This window comes from Galleria mellonella, unplaced genomic scaffold (genome assembly GCF_026898425.1).
Source record: "Galleria mellonella isolate WM207_F2 unplaced genomic scaffold, CSIRO_AGI_GalMel_v1 utg172, whole genome shotgun sequence".
Taxonomy (NCBI): domain Eukaryota; kingdom Metazoa; phylum Arthropoda; class Insecta; order Lepidoptera; family Pyralidae; genus Galleria; species Galleria mellonella.
Genome location: NW_026442015.1, coordinates 508,094 through 530,535, shown reverse-complemented (window position 1 = coordinate 530,535; position 22,442 = coordinate 508,094). Strand labels below are relative to the sequence as shown.

The window sequence follows — 22,442 nt, the reverse complement described above, 5'->3', positions numbered from 1 at the left end:
TATATATATATATATATATATATATATATATATATATATATATATATATATATATATGAATAATATATACTTTACATTAGAAATTTCGTCGAGAACTTGATGATATATTTGTTTCATGTGTTAATAAAATTACTCCTACATAAACATCAAGCAGCTTTTGTACAATGAAATCTGTGGATGTTTAAATGTCCTTAATATAATTTTTATAGTTTGATATACTAAAACCTTTCGAAGTATATATATTATTGGATTATTATGGGTAAGAAAATTCTCAATTTATCTAATCAACATTAAAATTCAAATGTAAAAAAATATTAGAAAAGTAGTAAGTCCTGATTGGAGTGAACCCTAGAATTTATATTGCATTATTTTATTTTCACTACTGTGTAGTAGAGATACTGCAAAATGTTTGTATTGTTTAAATGAATACTAACTCACTAAACAATATACTGACCAACTATAAATTCTAGGCTAACTGCTAATTAACGGTAACGAATGGTATAGGTATTTATTCTGTTCACCACTACAGTGACAATGAACAATGCCTTTGACTAACCCATCTGCGGTTACAGTTGCAGCTTGCTAGTTATTATTTACCTGATTTATAGCATCACTTCTCGCCCAGATCCTGAATTTCGTGGTAGACAGCATCGGTGGACTGTCCACGTAAGAAAACTTGGAGACAACAAACGCTACAAGGTACGTGGACATTGGCACTGACTTCTCGAAGCTATCCCAGACGAAGAGGGATTTCGATTTGCTGGATAAATATTATTTTAAATTAGTTCAAATTGCAATTAGATTTTTTTAATTATTTATATTATATCATCATCATCATATCAGCCCTTAACGGTTAACAGCTGGGGGGTTTTGCCAGTAATTGCCATGCTTGGCAAGCGAATTGGCAATCGCAGCGGACATCACCTCTTAGGACACCTACAAGAAAGGAAGGATGGCCCACTCTATGTCGGACTACACGGCCACTTATATATATTAAAAGTAAGGGCTATATATTTATTGTACATTTCATACATGTCGATGTCTCAAAATTATTGATTTATGCTCAGTATATACGATTAAAGAACTAGATATTACCACATATAAGAGCTAATAAATTTCGAACATTTAAGCAAGCCAGAAGAAATTTTAGGGATGTGTGTTCAAGAATTTGAAGTAGTTTCGACTTCAAAAATAAACATCCAGTGGGCATACCCATAAGAACCAGAAATAATAGATTCCGCATGGGCATAGCCGTAGTCTTTTTTTTTCTAGTAGATAAAAGGATAAAACTAACCTGAATGTCTTGCTAATTTGCTCCCACCTCCAGTATGATTCTAGTTCACTAAAACAAAAGTATGGATTAATGAGAGTTTGATATACTATAAAAATTTGATAGGCAAAATTATTGAATTTATAAAAATCTGTGTGCCTATCTTACTATTAATTCTTGTCATGAAATTCATCTAATAATGAAAATGTTGTTGTTCTGTAGGATAAAATAGCAAATGCAGTTTATGATAGAAAATACATTAAAACTTTAGTTCTCAAAATTAAAGAGGTTGCGGCAAAGTACCTACTCATATATATGCCGTTGTTTAAAATAGATCATTTAGAAAACAGTTGTAAGTACATTTTTATTTATCTATATGTTTTTGTACATTCACTTATAGTATAGGTTATAACAAAAATATACACAAGCAGGCTTATTCCTTAAAAGGATTTCTTCCAGCAACCTTGAGAACCCGAAAGGAGAAAGTGTCTTATAGGGTTTGTATATAAAGCATAACATATATGGTGCAAAAATAATACATTAATAAACCATTATTACATTTTTTTCTAAATATTAAAAAAGAAGAAGTTTATCAATTTGTCTATATTTAGTTGATAAGGTATCTGCGTCACCAATTATAGACCGATTTGGTTAAATCTTTTTGCAGACACGCGATTCATATTTATAAATTAATATGTTTTCAATTAGTCTTTTAACGAAACATTATTGCATTCATAGGTTTGTTATGATTTCGATTTTGTTTGCTTTTTAGATGATCTAGATACTAACTTTTCATTACTGCTAGTAACCAAAGGCATATTGGAGACAGCCGTGAAGTCCCGGTGATGACCGATAGTGATAGTATATGTCGCCTTATACATGGGCTCGTCGAAACAGGGGAACCCTTTTCGGGCGTATATGGCTTCGAACTGGGTCGCGATGAGGTACCTATAAACATTTTGTAAATTAGCAATAAATATATCTTTACACTAAGTCCTTGGGAGTAGTAATAAATAATGGTTCCATAGTAAGTCTAGGCCATCGTTTCTCAACCAGGACGTCGCAATCCTTGAGGGGGTTGCGTCTGTTATTAAGGGGGGTCGTAGTGCGCGACTTTTCTGATCCGACTACTAATTATTGAACTGAATTGCACAATTCGGATTTTTTTTATACCACTGAGGTCGCGAACAAGCATACGGCCCACCTGATGGTAAGCAGTTACCGTAGCCTATGAACGCCTGCAATACCAGAGGTATTACGCGCTCGTTGTCGAATGATTTTCAAATAATTCCATTACTAATTTCATTCAGTATGGGTTGTCTTTTTCATTTGTAATTTTCAATATCCATAAATAAATTAAATAGGAAAGTAAAGTTTCAGTATTTAATATGTATTATGTATATTGGAAACAAAACAAACCTAGTTAACCTGTTTTTTCGTTACTTGTTATCACATGTTGTTAAGGTAGTGGTGTGGTAGTAGTGTATACAAATGCATCACATATACGGATACACATATACCATAGAAGGGAAAGGACTTTGTTTATAAATCTATAGTAACGGGGTCGCAAGACTTTTTATTTAACTTTTTTATTTTTTCGTGGGCTACGACATAAAAATGGTCAAAAAACAATGCTCTAGGCCGTTGATCCCATTATATGGAGATGCATGGCTGAACAATCGTAATTAAATTATGAATATTCACTGTGTACACTATCTACACAACCATGATCACTCTGATAAGAGTGACCGACAGAGAAGAAGTATATCTCTCTCTACTCTAAATATTTGGGTACTCTAAATATTTGGGTATTTAGGTTACTGAACTATAAATGAAAATTAATCAAATTACTCACTCTTTTATTTTAGTCTCCTTACTAACATAGGAACTTATGTATACACCATTCAAACCAGGCTTCAAATTACCACTGAAGGGTATGGTCAAGAGGTAACTCTGATTTCTTCGTAGTTCTCTATCCAACTCTATTGTGAACAAGTTGTATGTGTCATTTAACTTGCTCGCCGTAACTCGCAGCTCATCAGTCTGACCAATGATTCTGATGCCGCCATTTGATATAACTAAGTCTTGAGCGTGTAGTACTATTTTGGAAGTGGATTTCACAGCAGTTATCTGCAAAAATATATATAATAATATAATTTTTGAATACAGATAGATTTGATTGCAGTTTTCTGTAAAAATAAGAAAATAAGGGTATTCTGGTTAGCTGAAAGCTAGTTAAATATTTAACATTATTTTTTCCAAAGAAAATATTTTGGAAATAGATCGGACAGAAAATGACAAATTATGAACTTCCCATATCTACTAACATAATGTGTTTAGTGGTCAAGTTAAAATGGGAAGGAGCGGGTCTGCTAATTTAGTTTTATACACATATGAATAATATCCTGGATAAACATATTAGTATAGTGTTTGTGCAAATTTACACGCCACAATGACAATTAGTAAAATCGTTTGGTACTGCTTCATTTATTTATGGCTCCACTAATCGTCATGAAATTTCTTATACACATAAGTAGTACCTATTTGGACTGGAGACGGATTTAAATTACTTCTTATATCACAACCTTAATAAAATATCTAATTCAAATTTGTTAAAATTTATTTTACCGAAATATAAAAAAATGCAAGATTTTATCAAACCTAGTTAAGAAAAAATACATTAGATAACAAAACTGTAAGGAAAAGGATCTTTTTCTATATTTGTCGTAGGTTTGGTACAGAGTATAGATATATACTTTATACTATTACCGATATTTACCAGTGATATTCATTGTGACTTCCAGCCTTGAATAACCTATGTTCCACTGATTTCACATTTCAATGACAAAATAATGAATAATACCGCTGTAACGTGCATGTTTTACTACAATAGATGTTTTTTGGTACTTATTGTCCAATTACAAAACTAGGTTATATCAATAAGTAAGGCAATTTTATTATTCACACCAAATTATTACAATACAGCTTTTGAAAAAATTAAAATCAAGATTTCTCCTATCTAAACATAACAATGATTAAATACAATCTCTTATCGTCACAAGTGAAACTAGGTACAAAATAAATAAACAATAAAAAGATGACTAACATTCTATTTCTAAAGTAGAAATTTTTAAAATATATTTCTTAAGAAGGTTACAAACAAGTTGACACCCCATCTTTTGAAAAGTGGCAACCGTTGCCTTCAAACAAAAATATGGTAATAATAATAAGAATATATTTATTAATTTATCTATTCATTAGTACAAATATGGCGGACTTAATGCTAAAAGCATTCTCTTCCAGTCAACCATAGGGAAGTCAGAATACTCGAATGCGGTACTAGTAATTATTGATATACGTGCATATTAAAATTACATATATAAACGAATTAATATATATTAATAACAAATATACTTACACATATATGACATATACTATATTATACACGGAATTGAGAATAATATAAAGCATTTACTGCTCGGATAAAGTAAAAAAGTGAGCTTCAAGTTTTTTTTGAAAGATATTATAATTTTCACAGGATACACTGTAACGCCGATAATATCATCTAAGATTTAGGTCTTATTTAGCCTTTATTTAATTTGCCGTGTGAGCCCGGCATGGAACTTTCTTTCCCAAGGGTGTCGTAAGAGGCGACTAAGAAAACTTAATGGTCAAAGGATAGGCAGCAGCGTCTATCTTAAACTTAAAAACTCAAGACGCTTTGTCTCTACAAGTATGGCCATTAATTATAAACTAACACCCTTATATATATATATATATATATATATATATATATATATATATATATATATATATATATATATATATATATATATATATATATATATATATATTGTTTATATATATTATATATTTGTTGAATTGAGCAGAAAAGAATACAACATACATATTTTATATATTTTATGTGTATGACTCTATTGGGAATATCAATTTTAGCTGAGATAAATGGTAAAAAGACTCGGCTATTGGTTTTCTTTCAAACATAAAAATTTTTTATACGTCCAAAATCGTAAAAATTAGAGTTTGTATTTTTATTATAGTATATCTATAATATTGATAGGTGCATAGGAAAAAATAATAAAATATTTATGTGTTGTTGGCCAACACCGCACAAGTTCCGTTTCATTAGTATTCTGTACCAACACACACAAGGGTCGAGGTGAATGGCTAATACTCACTCGCAATGATTTCCCTTGGTATATTAACAAGGCTCCTTAGCACTATTGAAGGTCAAACAAGTTTCGCTAAAATTTGCCAAACTTGAATGAAATATTATTAGATTTTTGCAATACCTTTAGTTTAATCGGAATAAAATAACCATATATATGTAACAACTCTCCAGTTCTAATACCACATGGATACCTTATTTCATGACGATTAGCCCTTCATGGACCCAACTATGAAAACCGCATCCAATTTAGAGTAGTAATGTCTGCGTGATATCGGAACAAACATATAACAGACAAAATTTCTAAAATTTATTGTTTTAGCTTTTACCGTTCCTATTAAAACCCATTCTACTAGTTTTTCTTAAATATATCCTATGTACAAATATTGTCTAGCTACAGTTTTATTACCTATATATTAATAAAATACTATAAGCGTATTTAAAATTATTTCAGGGAAGACTTGGTCCATTTAAAAAAGCACATATGTACTCCCAGATATTATAGCTGGAAGCTCTGCTCACATCCTGGACTGTGCACCGCACAATTCTAGGATTTACATTTACACTACCCTTAAATTTCGAATTTCAACATTTTGTAAGTCGTTTGACAAAAAGTATATGAATCTAATAGAATCTTACAAGTCAATGTATTGAATATACAAACAAACTTTGCAGTTTAGTTATTTAATAAGTACGGCCCAGTAAATCTCTCAATGGATGATCACAATGTAAGAGAGACAAATAGTTGTCAAGTATGCAAATTGGACTATTGTTCAAATAACGGTGTACAATAACAAGAATAAGTATCCAATGATTGTGATTTAAATGGCAGTAACGGTCAACTTATATTTGTAACCCGTTAAACAAAATATTATTTATCTTTTTAATATTATTTTTTCATGGGTTTATTTGCACCGAATCCGTCATTTTCTATTTCTGTGGAAAATTCTGAAATACTTTCTTAGTGTACATTTATATCATACTAACGACCCGCCCTGGCTTCGCATGGATGCAATATAGAAGCAATGTAGTCTGGAGAGATTGATAATATTGTTTTTACAAGCCTCTAAATAGCTTTTTAAACTTCACACAGTTTGTATAATTTTAAATAAAGGGGAACAATTCTAACATATAATACATTGTGAAATTTCAAAATTTTTGACTAAAGCTCTCAGACGACTTGGTTTCTTCCGACATCTTAAGGAATTATCGTCATGTTTAAAAAAATCCATAAAACAATATTAACATATACGTATTAACCTTCAAATTAAATTACTCTGTTTATTGATAAAAACCGTATTAAAACCGTATTTAAAAAATCTAAGCGTCCAAACGGCGGGAAATGACTTTGTTTTATACTATGTACAGATATAAAGATAAGGAACTTGTGAGTACTGAATTCGTATTTAGTACCCTACATGGTAATGTTAAATAATTTTAAAATATATATTTTATACTATCTATTCCCTGCGACCTTATGCGCGTGAATCCTATCCTGCTTTTTATTCCGATCAGTAAACATATCTTGATTATGAGGACGAAGTCACGAATAAAAGCTAATCATCTATAATCTGACGTCTTATTGCTGAGTACTGACAGAATAATAGGGAAAATATTATAGCCTATTTTTGTATTAGCAAAGCGGCTCTGTTTAAACTTAATTAGAATTTTTCGTTGCACTGTGTGCAAATATACCTTCTTCTTAGTTGCCTCTTACGACATCCTAAGAATGAAAATAAGTGGTAACACTTCGTAATCTTAACATACTGAGATACCATCACATTCCTTATAAACTCAACAATGTTAGTACTGTCATGCAGCGTCTTTAAAACGGAACAAGTAATCCTTGGAACTTATATCGCAGTATCACTTTTATGTCAGAAAAGTGAAATGTTTAAAGTAGTGGCCCTTACAAATCTTATAAATATAATAAAATTGGAACTAGACAAAAAAGTTATAGTAGGTATAAGGGATCAATAAGAGTCAAAGTAATATTTTTTTATTATTTTTGTGTATCTGCTTTTCAGTATGTTTATTCCGGTATCACGCAAAAATTACTGCACCATATTAAATACGCTTTTTACAATTGTATTCCTGAACGTATAACTTAAAATCTAATGCAATTTTTATATTGCTATTTTACATCTACCTCCAAAATCTACGCGTATGAAATTGCGAGCTAGTGTAGAGTAAAAACAAAATTCGAATACATCAAACGATGTTAACGTAAATATTTTTTTTCAAGTTCAAATATTTTAAGTGACTCACTTACCTTACCTAACAGCTTGTTGTCCCACCCACATTTATCTAGCACTAAGTACGTGTCTCTTCGTAAGAGTCCTATTTATTTGATATTTTTTATAAAATGTAATCTTTATTACCCCTTTTTATATATTCTATTCAATAATTTAAAAAACTTACCGCTATATCAACAAGTCCATAGAAACTAAAATTAGTCGTCGGATCTATATCATACACCACTTTAACGTCATAATGAGTAGGACGAATGTCACCAGGGAGCAAGTACTCCTGGCTGGTGACTAACTGGACCGCGTACAACACCGATAGTAGCACACTCCAGCCCATCGCTGTTACTGCAAACAAAATACGGACGTCTTAAATAAAATACCATAACACAAGCATAACACTGTAGTTGCGATATATTTTGTGATATCAATAGTACTGTTCCTGTCTATAAGAGATGGTTACCACTTTCCATACGGTTGGGCGTCAGCTTGTCTGCCATTCTATGTTTCATAAAAGTAAAAATATAATTTATATGATTTTTTTTTCAGTTGGATATAGAAAAAATATTATAGTTCAAATTCATATTCCAAAAATTATTTTGTAATTGGAAAATTCCAAATACTTTTTAAAGATTTCATATTTTAATTATAATTTGTTAAAAAGATAAATGTCTGAGCACTTAAGGCATCTATAGGTAACAAACAAATCATATTATTTGTTTAATAAGCTGATTAAGGGTAGATGTTCTTTTTTATTTTATTTGTTTATTCTTTATTGACCACGGTCATAAAAATAACATAATGCAAAAGATTCTCTTCCAGTCAATCTTTTGAAAAATTTGCAATGATGAAATATAATTATTCAATGTAAAGTTTTAGTAATAAGTATACGTAAGTATATTTATTTATACTTATTTACAATATTTAAACAAAGTTGTCACAAATTTATTACTTATTTTACTAAACTATTTGAAAAGAACAACAGCTAAGTTTCCTGCCCGTTCTTTTTTGCGAAATTGCGTTCCGAATGGAATAAAAAAAAAAATTATAAATGCTGAAATCTAAACTTACTTGAGTAAAAATATATCTTTTTTTCTTAAAGAATTGTTGTTCTTTGGTGATGGATACCTAACCAGTCACCAAAACTATACGACTAGAAAGAGAAAGGTGAGACCCGCTAAACATTATTAGAATAGTAATTTAGAAAATAAATTGCATTCACGTCGATATGCGGGCTATGTAAAACTATGTCAAGACATAAATAAACCCCAAAGCCATAATATTCACTACCCGTATAAAATTATTTAATTGCATTACAAAATCTCCATAATTATTATGTTACGTATGTACTAGTACATACAATGTATTTAGATACAACTACTCTTAACCTGTTTACATAATTTTAATACAGACAATGTAAATCTTTACATTCAAATCGACGTTTGATAATGTCTGAATTATCTTTCTTTTTTGAAAACAAACAATTTCCATTTATTTATTTATTGAATTATAATCAATCAAATTGTATGATTGTAATTTTTATTAAAATAATCAATATTGTTTTATTTTATTTTTGAAAATTTTCAGATAATACAAAGATTGCCACGCTACATGTACGCGTATTTATCCCTTCTGTATCCAGATAGAGTTTGAATTAGCTTTTTTCATAATTTCTTTGAACTTTGTGACACTATATTTTATTATTAATTTTAATTTTATGTAAAAAAATATAACAGTACATAGAAATACCGGTATGTTTTATGTAGTAATTTAATTCAGAATAATATCATCGTATTAAATCTAAATACTAGGTCACATGTCGTTTAAAAACTAGATTATTACCAAACCCACATAACTGGTAATTCTAATGTCATGATATCAATATATATAAATATTTATACTCTATAAAAGTATGCGAATATTAATTTGTTTGTCTGTTTGTGATAAAAAGACACACAAATAAATTAATTGTTAATAATTTATTTATTGATTTTACTCGTGATTTTCCGTCTACCTTATTTTAACTTTAATTCGGTGATTAGTTTAATAATAAAGATTGTATCCACTAAAAAAGAAACACGGTCTTCAATTGTGGTAAAACCAATTATTTTAATTTGAACCAAGTATTGAACCGATTATAATAAAATTTCTATAGGACCAATCTAAAGATATATTCTTTCAGATAAAAAAAAAGAATTTTTCAAATTCGTTTATAAATAAATGAGTTATGAGGTACCTAAACATAAAAATACAACCGGATTGAGAAGCTCCTCCTTTTTTTAATTCGGTTGAAAATTGTCCTAATTTTACCTTAGGGTTCAAAATTGTTATATTACCTATGATTCAAATTTAAAAAGAATACTGAAAACAAGTTCAAGATTCTACTACACAAAATACTTGATAATAATACGATTTATATGGAGCCAACATAAACAACTGTTGATTGTAAAAAGAATCATCGAAATGTGTTTAGAATTGGTAGTATATAAAACAAGTGAATTAAGAACCTCTTCCTTATTTAAATCACTTTAAAATTTAAGAGACAAAACACCGTTAATATAAAAAAATATACAGTTAGAATGCTAGTCAGGTACTGAAGCGATAATTTGACGACAGATTGGCAAAATTTATGGTTATAGGTTTTTTTATAGGATTCAAAATGGTATAGGAGCTAATAGTCTTAAATTGTATATAGTATTAAATTGTCATGTGAAATTAAAATTTTCGTGAAATTATATTTGAATTTGACAGTAGTTCCCAAAATTGAGCCATCAAATAAACTGGCCTTTAAAAAATTTTATCCTTTGTTTTATAATAATAATTTTATTTTCTATCTCAACCTAATACAAGGAAGGATTTCCTAGGCAACCTCCGTAGCGCAGTGGCTTGTCTGTTTTTTTACGTAAATGAGTTCCCGGGTTCAGTAAAAAGTTAAACCAATTTAGGAAAAAAAACTTTTCTTAATTGATTGCGGTTGTGTCTCTAGGTTATCATTACATGGTTCCTCAATAAGGTGATATATATATATACATATATAATTTTTGGTTATATGCTACACAAATATCCCGCTGCCACCCTTTACCTAATGCCTACCCTCCGCATTTTGAGAATCCCCGGTCTAATGAGACAAAATAGTGAAACACTACTGTGATAGTCCACTACGCTACATACAATTCACTGGAATATGAATTTATATTTTTCACGATCAAATGGTATTAGTCTCACCGCGGTAATAAAATATTAATAATTAAATGTTAAGTAATAATAAGTACCGAGGGTAATATTATAATATACGCTTATAATTATGAGTATATATATATATATATATATATATATATATATATATATATATATATATATATATATATATATATATATATATATATATATATATATATATATATATATATATATATATATATATATATATATATATATATATATATATATATATATATATATATATATATGTATATTTTATCATTATTGATTTATATTTATAATTATTTGAATATTTTTTCATTATTGAAATTAAGAATATCTGAAAAGAACCTAAATAATCGAGATAGCCTAAATAAGCGGGATAAACAAGCTGAAGTGGCAATGGGCTGGTCACATAGCTCGAAGAACCGACAACCAATGGGAAAGAAAGGTTCTTAAGTGGCGACCACGTACGGGTAAATGCAGTATAGGACGACCCCCCACTATATAGAATAACGACCTGAAATGCATTACAAGGAGTTAGTGGATGCAGATGGCTCAGGACCGTTTTTTATGGCAGTCTATGACAGAGACTTATGTCCAACAGTGGACGAATAATGGCTAAAATGATGAATGATGACTATGAATATCACAGTCTATTCTACAATTTCCGTAGTGCATTTTATGTGTATAAACAACGTATAGTTCACTACCTATCTGATGGAATGTGGTAACTTTCCATCGGGTAGGCAGTTAACTTGTTTGCCAAACTAAATATCATAAAAAAGTAGTGAAATCTCAAAAAAAAAAAAGGATTATTAATTAAATTCGCAAACATCTATGACGAGGCGAAGTTTGAGGAAAATGTATAACCTCGTCGCAGCCTCCGTCAAGGAAAACGTCACTGCCATATCTGTCTTAGCCAATAAATTTATATTTATACCACGTGTTATTGTTGTAGATAAAATATGCCAACAGATTGTTGTTAACAGTAGTGATTTAAACAATAACTTTTAATTATTTTTTATCTTGTTCGAAACTACAATAGATTCTTTATTAATATATATCAAATATACGAGTAGGTATATCACCACATTTTATTTCACAGATATCTAATTCTGGGAGACCTAATTCCTGGGGATGACGCTGTTATTATCGGCAGACACTGAGGACTGTAAGCTCGACCCCATGCAATTCCCATAGAAGTTAACGTGGTTATCGTGAAAAATGTCACGACTCATCCATGGCCATTCGACTTCATCCTCACCTATAGTTAATCATCTCTCACTAGTATGCTGCTGGCGTAAATTAAAGGCGAGTCTATATAATGCGATTATTTTTAAAATCCAGACATTGTAAATTTTTCTAAATGTTCTCTTTTTCCAAGTGTCTCATCGTACTAAGTGTTTTCGACAATTTTTCAATATTTCAGAAAAAATTATATTAGTTATTATGTACAATATAGATGTATCCAATGCTACATTACTATTTTGTAGACGGTAATGTTTACAAAATTACATATATAATTAATGATGGTTAACAAAATTGTACAACTTTGAATAGATTTTTACGACATTCGACAAAACATATAGGCAAGCCCATATGTGGCTATCTATACTCTCTCTTTATTGCTGGCACGCGATTATAGAGCAACTTTCATTTCTCTGTATTGTACCAATGCAACTCTAGGCCGAGTTCATATCTAATAAAATTCTGTGTCTATCAAAAATATCATAAAAAATAGTAACTAATATAATTATGCTCTTATTAAATAAAAATTTTAAATGCACTATCTATTCAATTATCTGTTTGTCCAGATTGTTTGGAAAAGAATGGTATTAAGTATGAAGTCCATCGTACTGGTATTATACTTTTATTTTCAATATTCGCGCACGTAAATAAACGAAAGTAGTTTTACATTGTTAGAATATAACAATATTTATAAGTGTTAACACATCCTGAGGTTACTCCTTAGGATGTGTTTCACAGGATAAAATCCTTCCTTCTCAGAATAAAGTCCTCAGGATAATATCTTTTGCAGTTTTTTGGTCCAAACAAAAATGGCACTTTAAACCTTCACAAAATATATATGAGTTCTACAACCCTTAGCGACTACCTAAAGATTTATCAAAAGGACAAATTGTAGGATAAAGATATTTCCTAAAATGTTTTTAAAAACCTACCTACGGAAATGGACACTATCGCCGTTTCGATAAACGAGATAGCAATACATGGCGTCCTTATCTTTCTTATACATGCGTTAACGGAAACGTATCTATAAATAAATTTTCTGATTTAAGAACGGCTGAATTATTTATTATTTTTATTTGATTAGTTCAAATGTGAAAACAACTTTATAAACATAAATCCTATTACGTCTAAGACTCGAGTACAAACAGTTGCATAAGAGAAATTATCAAATTTAAATAGATGTACATGTTATATTTGTGTACATATTTGTGTACATATTTGTGTAATTATGAAAGTGGACAAAGTAAAATTATGAAATAATACTGTATATGCATTGTTATAATAAGACGAATAGAGTAATTACAAATCGTCATGCGTCAAATGTGCGTTGAACTTCCACACTGACTATAAAACCCTAACATTTTTTCCATATGCTGAATATTCTATAAAATATTTAATAAAAATACATACCTCAATAAAATCTCTTCATTTAATAGAAAACGCCATCCTCATAGAAAAATATATAAATTTATATATGTTATCAAAATCTATGTAAATCGTGTTGGCTAATCAAAACTGAAGAACAAAAATTTTTATTATCTTGATCATAGATTAAGGATACTACCTTCATTAGAATTTATTAAGGACGTAGAAAGAGAATGTCTAGTTATTATCCTTAATGTATGAGTAAGGGATTTATAATGTACATTATTGACATAATTGACAAATTAGTATTTTATAATATTGTATACTTAGATTATGAAATATATATGTATACTATACCAAATCTATAGTTGAATAGCCCTAAAACGAAGTACTCATGTAAGTGTACACTATTGAAAAAAAAAATAAAGAAGTTAACAAAGTTTTGTTGAAATTATTACAGAACCATTGTCTAAATAAAATGAGTACCTAACAAATCAAAACATTCAGTTAATTAATCAATTTTAATGTTCCATACCTCAAAAGAAAAACAGAATCCTTATAAGATCTTTTGTTTGTCTGTCTGTCCATCTGTCAAGACCCTTTTTCTCAGAAACGTGTGAAAGTATCAAGCTAATAGTTATTTTAAATATTTGTCTGTAATCTCTTGAATCTGTGAAAAAAACTAACTTGTAAATCAACGCAATCGAAAGATAAATGGAATCAGAACCTTAAAGCATTTTCCGTTGATTTAGAATCATGATATTTGCAAAGAAAAAATATCGCACAGAACAAGTAAAGTAAAAAATCTGAAAACTGTAAATTTATAATTATCTAATAAAAAATACTTATTTTTGCATTTTTTTTTAATTATAATTTGTACGCAATACTTAGTGCGCAAGACCAACCCACACTTGACCGGTTTTTTAATTTGTATTTTTTTAATCAGCAAGCTGTCTTATTTGCAGTCTTATGCTTAGATTAACTTTTCGTTAGATTATTATTAAGTTATAATTAAGTTATCAAAGTTAATTCATTATGTTATATTGAAACAGACTATTATTTCAGACTATCAATATGACTCTTGCATTTCCATTTAAAGATATTTCGCAAAATATGTTGAATAGATCTTAGTATAAAAGTCTTGCACATATAAAATAATGATGTACACATAATAATAAGAACTATTTATTGTTACGATGTTAGGTTTGATGGTAATTAAGTGTAAAATGTTTATTTATATGTTATTGTTGTTAGGACCGTAGATACTAGCATTAAATAATGATTCATACTATGTTTGAAGCTAGGATCAAGAAGAGATTGTTAGTAATAGGGCATTGTTGGTAATACCCTATAAGGATGGTTTCTACGCGGTGACCCTATAGAAACCGTCATGGTTAATTTTATGGAATGCATCACGATGAGTCAACTGACCTGACTTCATCCTTACCTATCATCCCTCACTGGTGACCGCTAACATATGGTGATAATATAGGCATTTCATTTTTTCCCCATAAAAGAAAAACCAACTAAGTTCAAGTTATTCATAACTGACTACTTATAAAGTATCACGTCATCTTTTTGTAGAAACCTAAGTATCATTTTTGCGAGTAAAGTAAGAGTATGCTTTAAATAGGTACATTTTTTTTTTATTTTAATCATTTATTTAGAATTTTTCATGAATTTAAATTGTTTTAAAAATGTTCCAGTGACTTCTTGCCATCTGATGAGTCGTATATTTGTTATGTGATATAAACAAAATGTTTACGTCAAAAGTCACTAATTGTTTTCGAATGGATACATTCCTTTTTTGAGGTAGTGATCAACCTTCAAGAAGTCGAGACGAAAAAAGGTAGGTTTTCCAATTATATGACTTGACGGTCAAGTTTACTGACAGTTAAGAGCATTATTTTAAGTTTTGGTATCGGCCTCATAAGATAATAGTGCATTATTGTCAAGACAACATAAAGCGATTGAAAGGACAAAATAAAGCCGATTTGTTATCAGGTGATTTTAAAGTAACGTAAGTCAGCAGAGACCATTTTACATAAATGAGGCAGTTAAATCCCATTTTCGTTGAAACTTAATTACTCAGAACAGTATAGTTTAATATCAAGAAAATAATTTACTTAATTCAATAAATGAAAATAATAGACGAGATTATAAATAATTATGCCACAAAATTTTGTACCATCATTTAGACCTGCAATTTTTTTAACTATGTTCAACCCTTACGTACGTGTAGAATATCTAAGGAGATATTCTAGATTACATAAGTATCTAATTTATATAATTCGACGGATATAAAAAAAAAAAGTTAGAAAAACTATCCAGGAATTTCCATTATTGTCGTGTTGGGAATTACTGGCGTGTGTTATGTTGAAAACCGCATAGGGCTGAATGACGCATTTGTCTGAGGAAATGTTTCTTCGGTGTCGGTGAAGTTTTAACGTCATCGAATGAATTGAAAATAATATAATTAATAACTTTCAATTATGTGTATACCTATATACTTGTACAAAGTAATTTATATAAGAAGACAAGTTAGATCTGTCAAAATTAATTAAGTTAAACTGCAAGCGATGTGTCGGTGTGAAATACCATCTCAATGTACTGAGCACTCCTACCTTTTTAGAGGCTATCTTAGCTATTTCCATCCAAACGACTGAAAAACTAGATGTCGCTGGATATATCAAGGCCAAGAATCCCCAAACTCGGCTTATTGTCAAGGAAAGTATTTTGAAACTGAGGAGATACGACACTACGAGTTTTTTGTATCTTATTAGAGTTAAAAACTTGATCGACAAATGTACCGGCACTCATCGATGTCTGCCAGTGAAATGTTTGCCTGACCAGAATATACCCGTAATGCATTTCCTGTACCGTCATCCGCATAACAATGAATATTACTGATCTGAAACATATCACTAATATACAGAAGAAACAGAGTTGGGGATAGTACACAGCCTTGCTAGACATCAGCGTTCATAGATTTAAATCTGAGCATGCTTTGTCGACGACCATTAATGCTTTGTTCCCTGAAGAAAGTAGCGACTCAACTTATATAATGTTATTTTTATAAAAATATTTTATTCGATCGATATATTGTAAATTGTAATAATATAAATTCCCTATCGAAATAATATTTCAACCTAATATAATTATTTTTAAATAAAAATCAGTTATTGCACAAAATGCTCTTTATAACTGTCTATGATATATAAAACTACCTATATATGCTACTTTAACAGCCACTAGAATAAAATTGCAAAGATTTATAATTGAAAGATTTGTCATTACACTGCAAAAACTAATGAAATAACTATATAAAAAATATGTATATGGCTATAGTAAGGTTGTTGACCCTCACGACAAGCTTTAACAAGGCATTTTGGTGGGAGCATAAATTTACATACATTATTTTGCCATCATATTTATAATAGCGGTGTTGTCATATGTTTTAATGGTATTTCATACATAAATATATTATATACATATAAAAAGATGGCAGGAATTTATCTCGGCCGATTGTATGAACTATCACCATATCTCTAACTATACAGGCAAAATAGCTAGGTTCAAAAACATTAAACCCTATTCGTTGACAAAAAGTACCGCGTCTACACAGGCCAGAAATTTTGAATTTTTTTTCTTATTTTATTACTGAAAATATTAAAACTGTTATATTTTGAGTATTGATATTTTTTAGTTAACGTTTAACAAAAGAGGTGCTTACAATAATGTCTATATGATAATAAACCTATTTTTTATGTATTTTTAAAACACTGATATAATAGAACTTATAGCGCCTTTGAATAGGACGGAAATGTCACTGACAGTTGTTAGTCGACCCACCAGGAATAATCCAGGTCGAATTCGATCAGCTAAAAATCCTTTCCCCTAACATTCGAGTATAGCATAGCATATGCACTAAAATGTAAGAGCCTTTCCATTTTTTAAATTTGTTAAAAACTTTCCACTCTTTTACCTTTCAATAAATAATTTAGCACAGAAAACTTCATACAAATTAAGATACCTACACTCGTAAATCTAAAGAAGAAATAAAGGAGCGTCCCTTAAATCAATTGAGCGTGATAGATGCCAATGAGCCTTGAAATCCGATATTTACGAATGTTTTTAAAATTTGCATATAAAATAAATTATGCTAATGATAATAATAAAAAGCACACGTCAAAAACAGGTATAAAAAATCGTTTTTAAATATATCGTTTTAAAAAATATTCCATTGTGGCCTTATACCGTATTGTCATACAAATCAACTACTTCAACAAACTAAGATCGAGAATACAACTTACGGACATGTTATGTGTATGAAATTAGGAATAACAGCTACTCAATATAAGATTTTCTTTAATAGAAAAAACAGCAGCTTCAATCGTGATACAAATATATATTACTTATATAATTATATTACCGCATTAAAGCTACTTAACCGATAAACGACGAGATATGTCGTAGATACCTACCCTACAACAAAATATTATGTAGGTGTATGTAGGGTACATCGTAAATATTGCGTGTTTACATATAAATTTCGGCTTCGCAACATATAGTTGTTGACACCGTAAAAAATAATAATACGACTTAGTTTCAATCTTCATAATTATAAATAATATTGTGTTCCACAAAATAAAACCAACTTCAATTGTAGTAAAATCAATTATTTTGATTTAAAAACAAAACTACTAAAGCGATTTAAAAAAAATATGGGACCAATCTGTAAGTATATCCTATTATATAAAAGAAGAATTTTTAAATTGGTTCCCAATTGACGACGTTATGCAGTAACAAATATAAAAAAACGACAATTTTTTTAAGTTTTTTGAAACGGCGACATCTGTCCTGACAAAATTGATATTTTTTATTATAGGCATAGATAATGTAATACTATTGTAAATAATATACGAAAGGAATTCCTAACAAATACAAAATGCATTATTGTTCTCTAAAAAACCACTTTAGTTGTGACGAAAGATATTGATGAATGATGAAATGTTTCGTAGATAAATTAAATTACAAATAAATTAATACGATGTGTCTACAAATAAATTTTGCTTCGTAAAAAAGAACAGCAGTTTTAATTGTTAAAAGGAAACGAATACGAGAATAAATTCTATATATTACTATTTTTTTTCAAAAGAAATATAAAAATTGCTCTAATCGCGTAAATCTCAAATCATATAAAAGTATAGATTAATTTAAGGATTTCCTTTTAGAAATCGCTTCATATTTATTAGAATTGGATGCAATATGCAACATAAACAAAACACCCAATGTACATATATAACGGAAAATTAACCAACTCACTGTGTTTCCGACCGAACAAAAATACCGACCGACCGACCGTTTCGGACAAAAAAAAAATAATATAAACAAAATATCGTCAAATTAAGAACCGAATCCTTTTGAAAATGGCTATACACACAAAAATATGTATCATGCACTATAGAAAACATAGTTGTAAAGTTATAGTTCTAATTAATAATTTAGTAAAAACTTTCCAACAGGTGGGCCATCAGCTTGTTTGCCATTCTAAGCTACATAAAAAGATATAATATCATTAGCTATCTAAGTAACAAATAAAACAAAGCTGTATTGTTTAGTAATAAAACTGGAAAAGGTAAAATTCCGTTAAAATCTTTTTACTGATTTCTCAAACAAGAAAAGTGTCGCATGAGGTGCATCATGGATATCACAGTGTGTTCTGTAGAGTCCATGGTACTGTTTATCATTTTCCATCACTTTGGCCGTCACGTGAGTTCAAAAAAAAAAACGAAACGCTTTATTAACCATAAACATTTTCGAATTTAGAACCGTATTCAATTAATAGATCTAATGATTGAATGAACATTACTGAACTGATTCAGTTACTTAAGTACTTACCTGCTCGAATCAAACATGACGTTTTCTATACTCCATTTGATTTTTTTTAAAGATACAATATTTTTGAATGAAAATAGAATGGAAACCCCGCTTTTACTATCAGTATACGCTGGTAAGGTACCAGTAAGAGTGAGAGATGATAAGTAAGAATGAAAGCAGGTCACTTAAACTAAACGAATTCCATAAGAACTAACCACGATGGTTACAAGGGGAACCGCGAGGAAGCCGACTTCATAGAATACTGCTAGCAATGGAGTTGTTAGAGCTTATTGCTAACAATCCGTTTCAATATAAACCCCGCTTGCTTTTATTGCCTGCTAGTAATTTACACATACTTAGCTCTATTGAGACATAATAAAATATGGGATAAAGGTAGGTCAGTCATGGCGACCCATTGTAATTAATCAAGAATTATTCACAATAGTTTCCAGGGGGAACCGCGTGGAGGTCGACCTAACAGGGTATATTACTAGGAATAACGTCGCTTGTACTCTGTTGAGTAACAACAGATATTAAGCCTACATGTTTATTTCTCAATTAGATATTGACATAACGTGGACAACACAGTATTTGCCTATATATTAACAAAATGTGGTAATACTTGTAGGTGATTGTAATAAATTAGTATTATCTTAAAGGAGTGTTCTAACAATGACCGGCACCAAAAGAAATATAGTGAAAGTTAAGCTTATAAGAATATCATAAACGGCACGGTATATGAGTACTACTTTGTCTATCTATATTGTTGTACATTTATGTATGCGCTAGTTATTGTTTCCTAGAGTTTTTCAGGGGTACGGCATCAATATTTTATTATGTTATTTAGTCCATTAGAGAAATGGAAGATAAAGTGAACATTCATTGATTTTGCTACCCCACGTAAAGGGAAAAACAAGACGCTTCACGTTATTGTCTTATTCTATCTTATGTATGCGGGAGCGAAAACGTATATATCGACTGTTTCGTTTGCACCGTATTTATGGTGTGTATACTTAGTATTTTTAAAAATCGAAATGTGATGTAATTGCTGAATCATCAATATGTTTATTTTAATAAATTTGACGACTTATTTTTTTTTAACGAGTGACGTAATCATAAACTCAGTCAAGCAGTCAAGGTCATCATTCAACCAGCACATACAGTCACAGAATAAATAATAAGTAGTTCAAGTAATACCTTTTTTCGTGCTTCTGTCGTGGTACAGCTGTGCATGCATAGCTGTATATTTGTTTGAAGGGTGGAATATAGCAATTAAACTACAGATTACGAAAGTTGAACACCATAATCCTCAAGAATGCCAACTTATGAGGTGTGCAATGGTTCTGTTCTGCTTAGATTGTATGCCATTTCCAGTCACATTAAAAAAGTAGGTATCCCAATAAATATAAATCAATTGTGGCAGAGTAAAATTTGATGAACTTTTTAACATAAATTATTTCATTTTTAAAATAAACTATTTTTATACCCACTTAAATTTTTAGTACATACTTATTTGTTGTACGTATTTTTAGACACAAATTTTTTTCTATTCCACTACAAAAATTTTTAAATGTTGTCTACTGACATGAACTGAATACTGGGCCGCTCATATCAGTCCTATGCGTTGTGATGCGAAATACACCTTAACTCTTTCAATTCAAAAAGGAACCATCAAAATTCACAATCGATAAAATGATACAAATGAATTGAATAACTTTTTTTTTAAATCAAATCTTTACCACAAAACGTTGAAACGAATTTTTAAATAACTTTTTCTGTCAAAATATATTATTAAAGAAATATCGTGGGTACTATTAAGCAACTAGTAACGCTAATAATGTCAATCTGTTTGTATGGTATGTATGACAATGAAATTACAGAGTATTCGTATAATATATTAAATCTTTAGAATGACAACGAATTAGAGGTACGACATGCAACCGATGCAACACAGTGTATCCTGTGACTGATATCCATGGTGTACAGGTCATAGGCGGCGACAGTTACCACTAGTCATTAGGCTGGCCATCAGCTAGTTCGCTGTTTTGTTTCATAAAAACTTAAATATTGCTACAAACTTAAATTTAGAATTTGTTTATTACTTAGATTTAGTTAAATATATATAACGAAAATAATTCTTAGGTTTTTTTTTTTTTATAAAATGATATTGCCGAAATAGAAGTTCTTCTATCTAGTAAATTAAATTAATTTTGTCATGAATTACTTAATAAATATTTGATTTTTGATCAGCAATGATGAAGGATCTATATTTTATTTTCCAAGAACTCATTCAAAATTAGATAGTTAAGTATCAATTAGATATATCCTAACACACAAAACTTTTTAATTAATAGTAAATTTACTAATTTAATGTAAGTACTCACCAGGTTAAACTTTATAGACTTATTAACTTTATGTTACACTATTTTTGTTCGTAAAATTAGATAAATAAATAATAATACTTTTTACACAAACACAACAAACTCAGCCGGCGGTCAAGCGCCGTCTGCCAGTCACTTAGTTAACTTAGTGCAGTTTATGTAACGATTTGAAATCGAAGAAGCCCCGTTTACACCACAATAGTGACGATACGATTTTTTTCACAGATGATTGCTTACAATCTTTCACATAACCGTTCATTTGCTCCGCTACCACCGCGACGATAAAGATAACGAGGTTTTTTTTTTATTACTAATTCTGATTGATAATCTAAGCATAGGTAATCAGGAAAAAAGAATACAAGATTGGTTCAAACTGGCGTAACGGAAATCAGCTTTTAAATTAAATATTGATTTTGGAATACGTCAAGAGCTTATTTTTTTAGTGGATAATAATGGCGGGACACCAGTGTGGGATAACAGGTGAGGATGAAAGCAACTCAATTGGCCAATCGTGATGAATTTATCAAGAATTAAGTAATCACGACGGAGACGATGTGAATATCGACCTGATGAAGTATTTCGTTTTTTTTTATAATTAATAAATTTCAAATATAGGATATATTTTTATTGTTCACTGCTTAACTTAGGAATTCTCGTTA

At 29.8% G+C, this 22,442-nt stretch overlaps 1 protein-coding gene across 2 annotated transcripts in view; it reads right to left on the bottom strand.

Annotated features, from left to right (window-relative positions):
• LOC113514207 (aminopeptidase N-like) overlaps positions 1-22,372 on the bottom strand; it is a 32,068-nt gene extending 9,696 nt beyond the window's left edge. The window contains exons 1-6 of one of the 2 annotated variants that reach the window (XM_052893122.1): positions 21,787-22,372; positions 7,881-8,053; positions 3,126-3,400; positions 2,060-2,218; positions 1,295-1,342; positions 598-760 (exon numbers count right to left, since the gene is read on the bottom strand). In XM_052893122.1, the coding sequence (XP_052749082.1) occupies positions 598-760; positions 1,295-1,342; positions 2,060-2,218; positions 3,126-3,400; positions 7,881-8,045 (810 nt within the window). In that variant the 5' untranslated portion in view covers positions 8,046-8,053; positions 21,787-22,372. Of the gene's footprint in view, positions 1-597; positions 761-1,294; positions 1,343-2,059; positions 2,219-3,125; positions 3,401-7,880; positions 8,054-13,567; positions 13,657-21,786 lie in introns of those variants that run through there. The other variant, XM_052893123.1, reaches the window with a different exon arrangement.
• Positions 22,373-22,442: the final 70 nt, after the last annotated feature.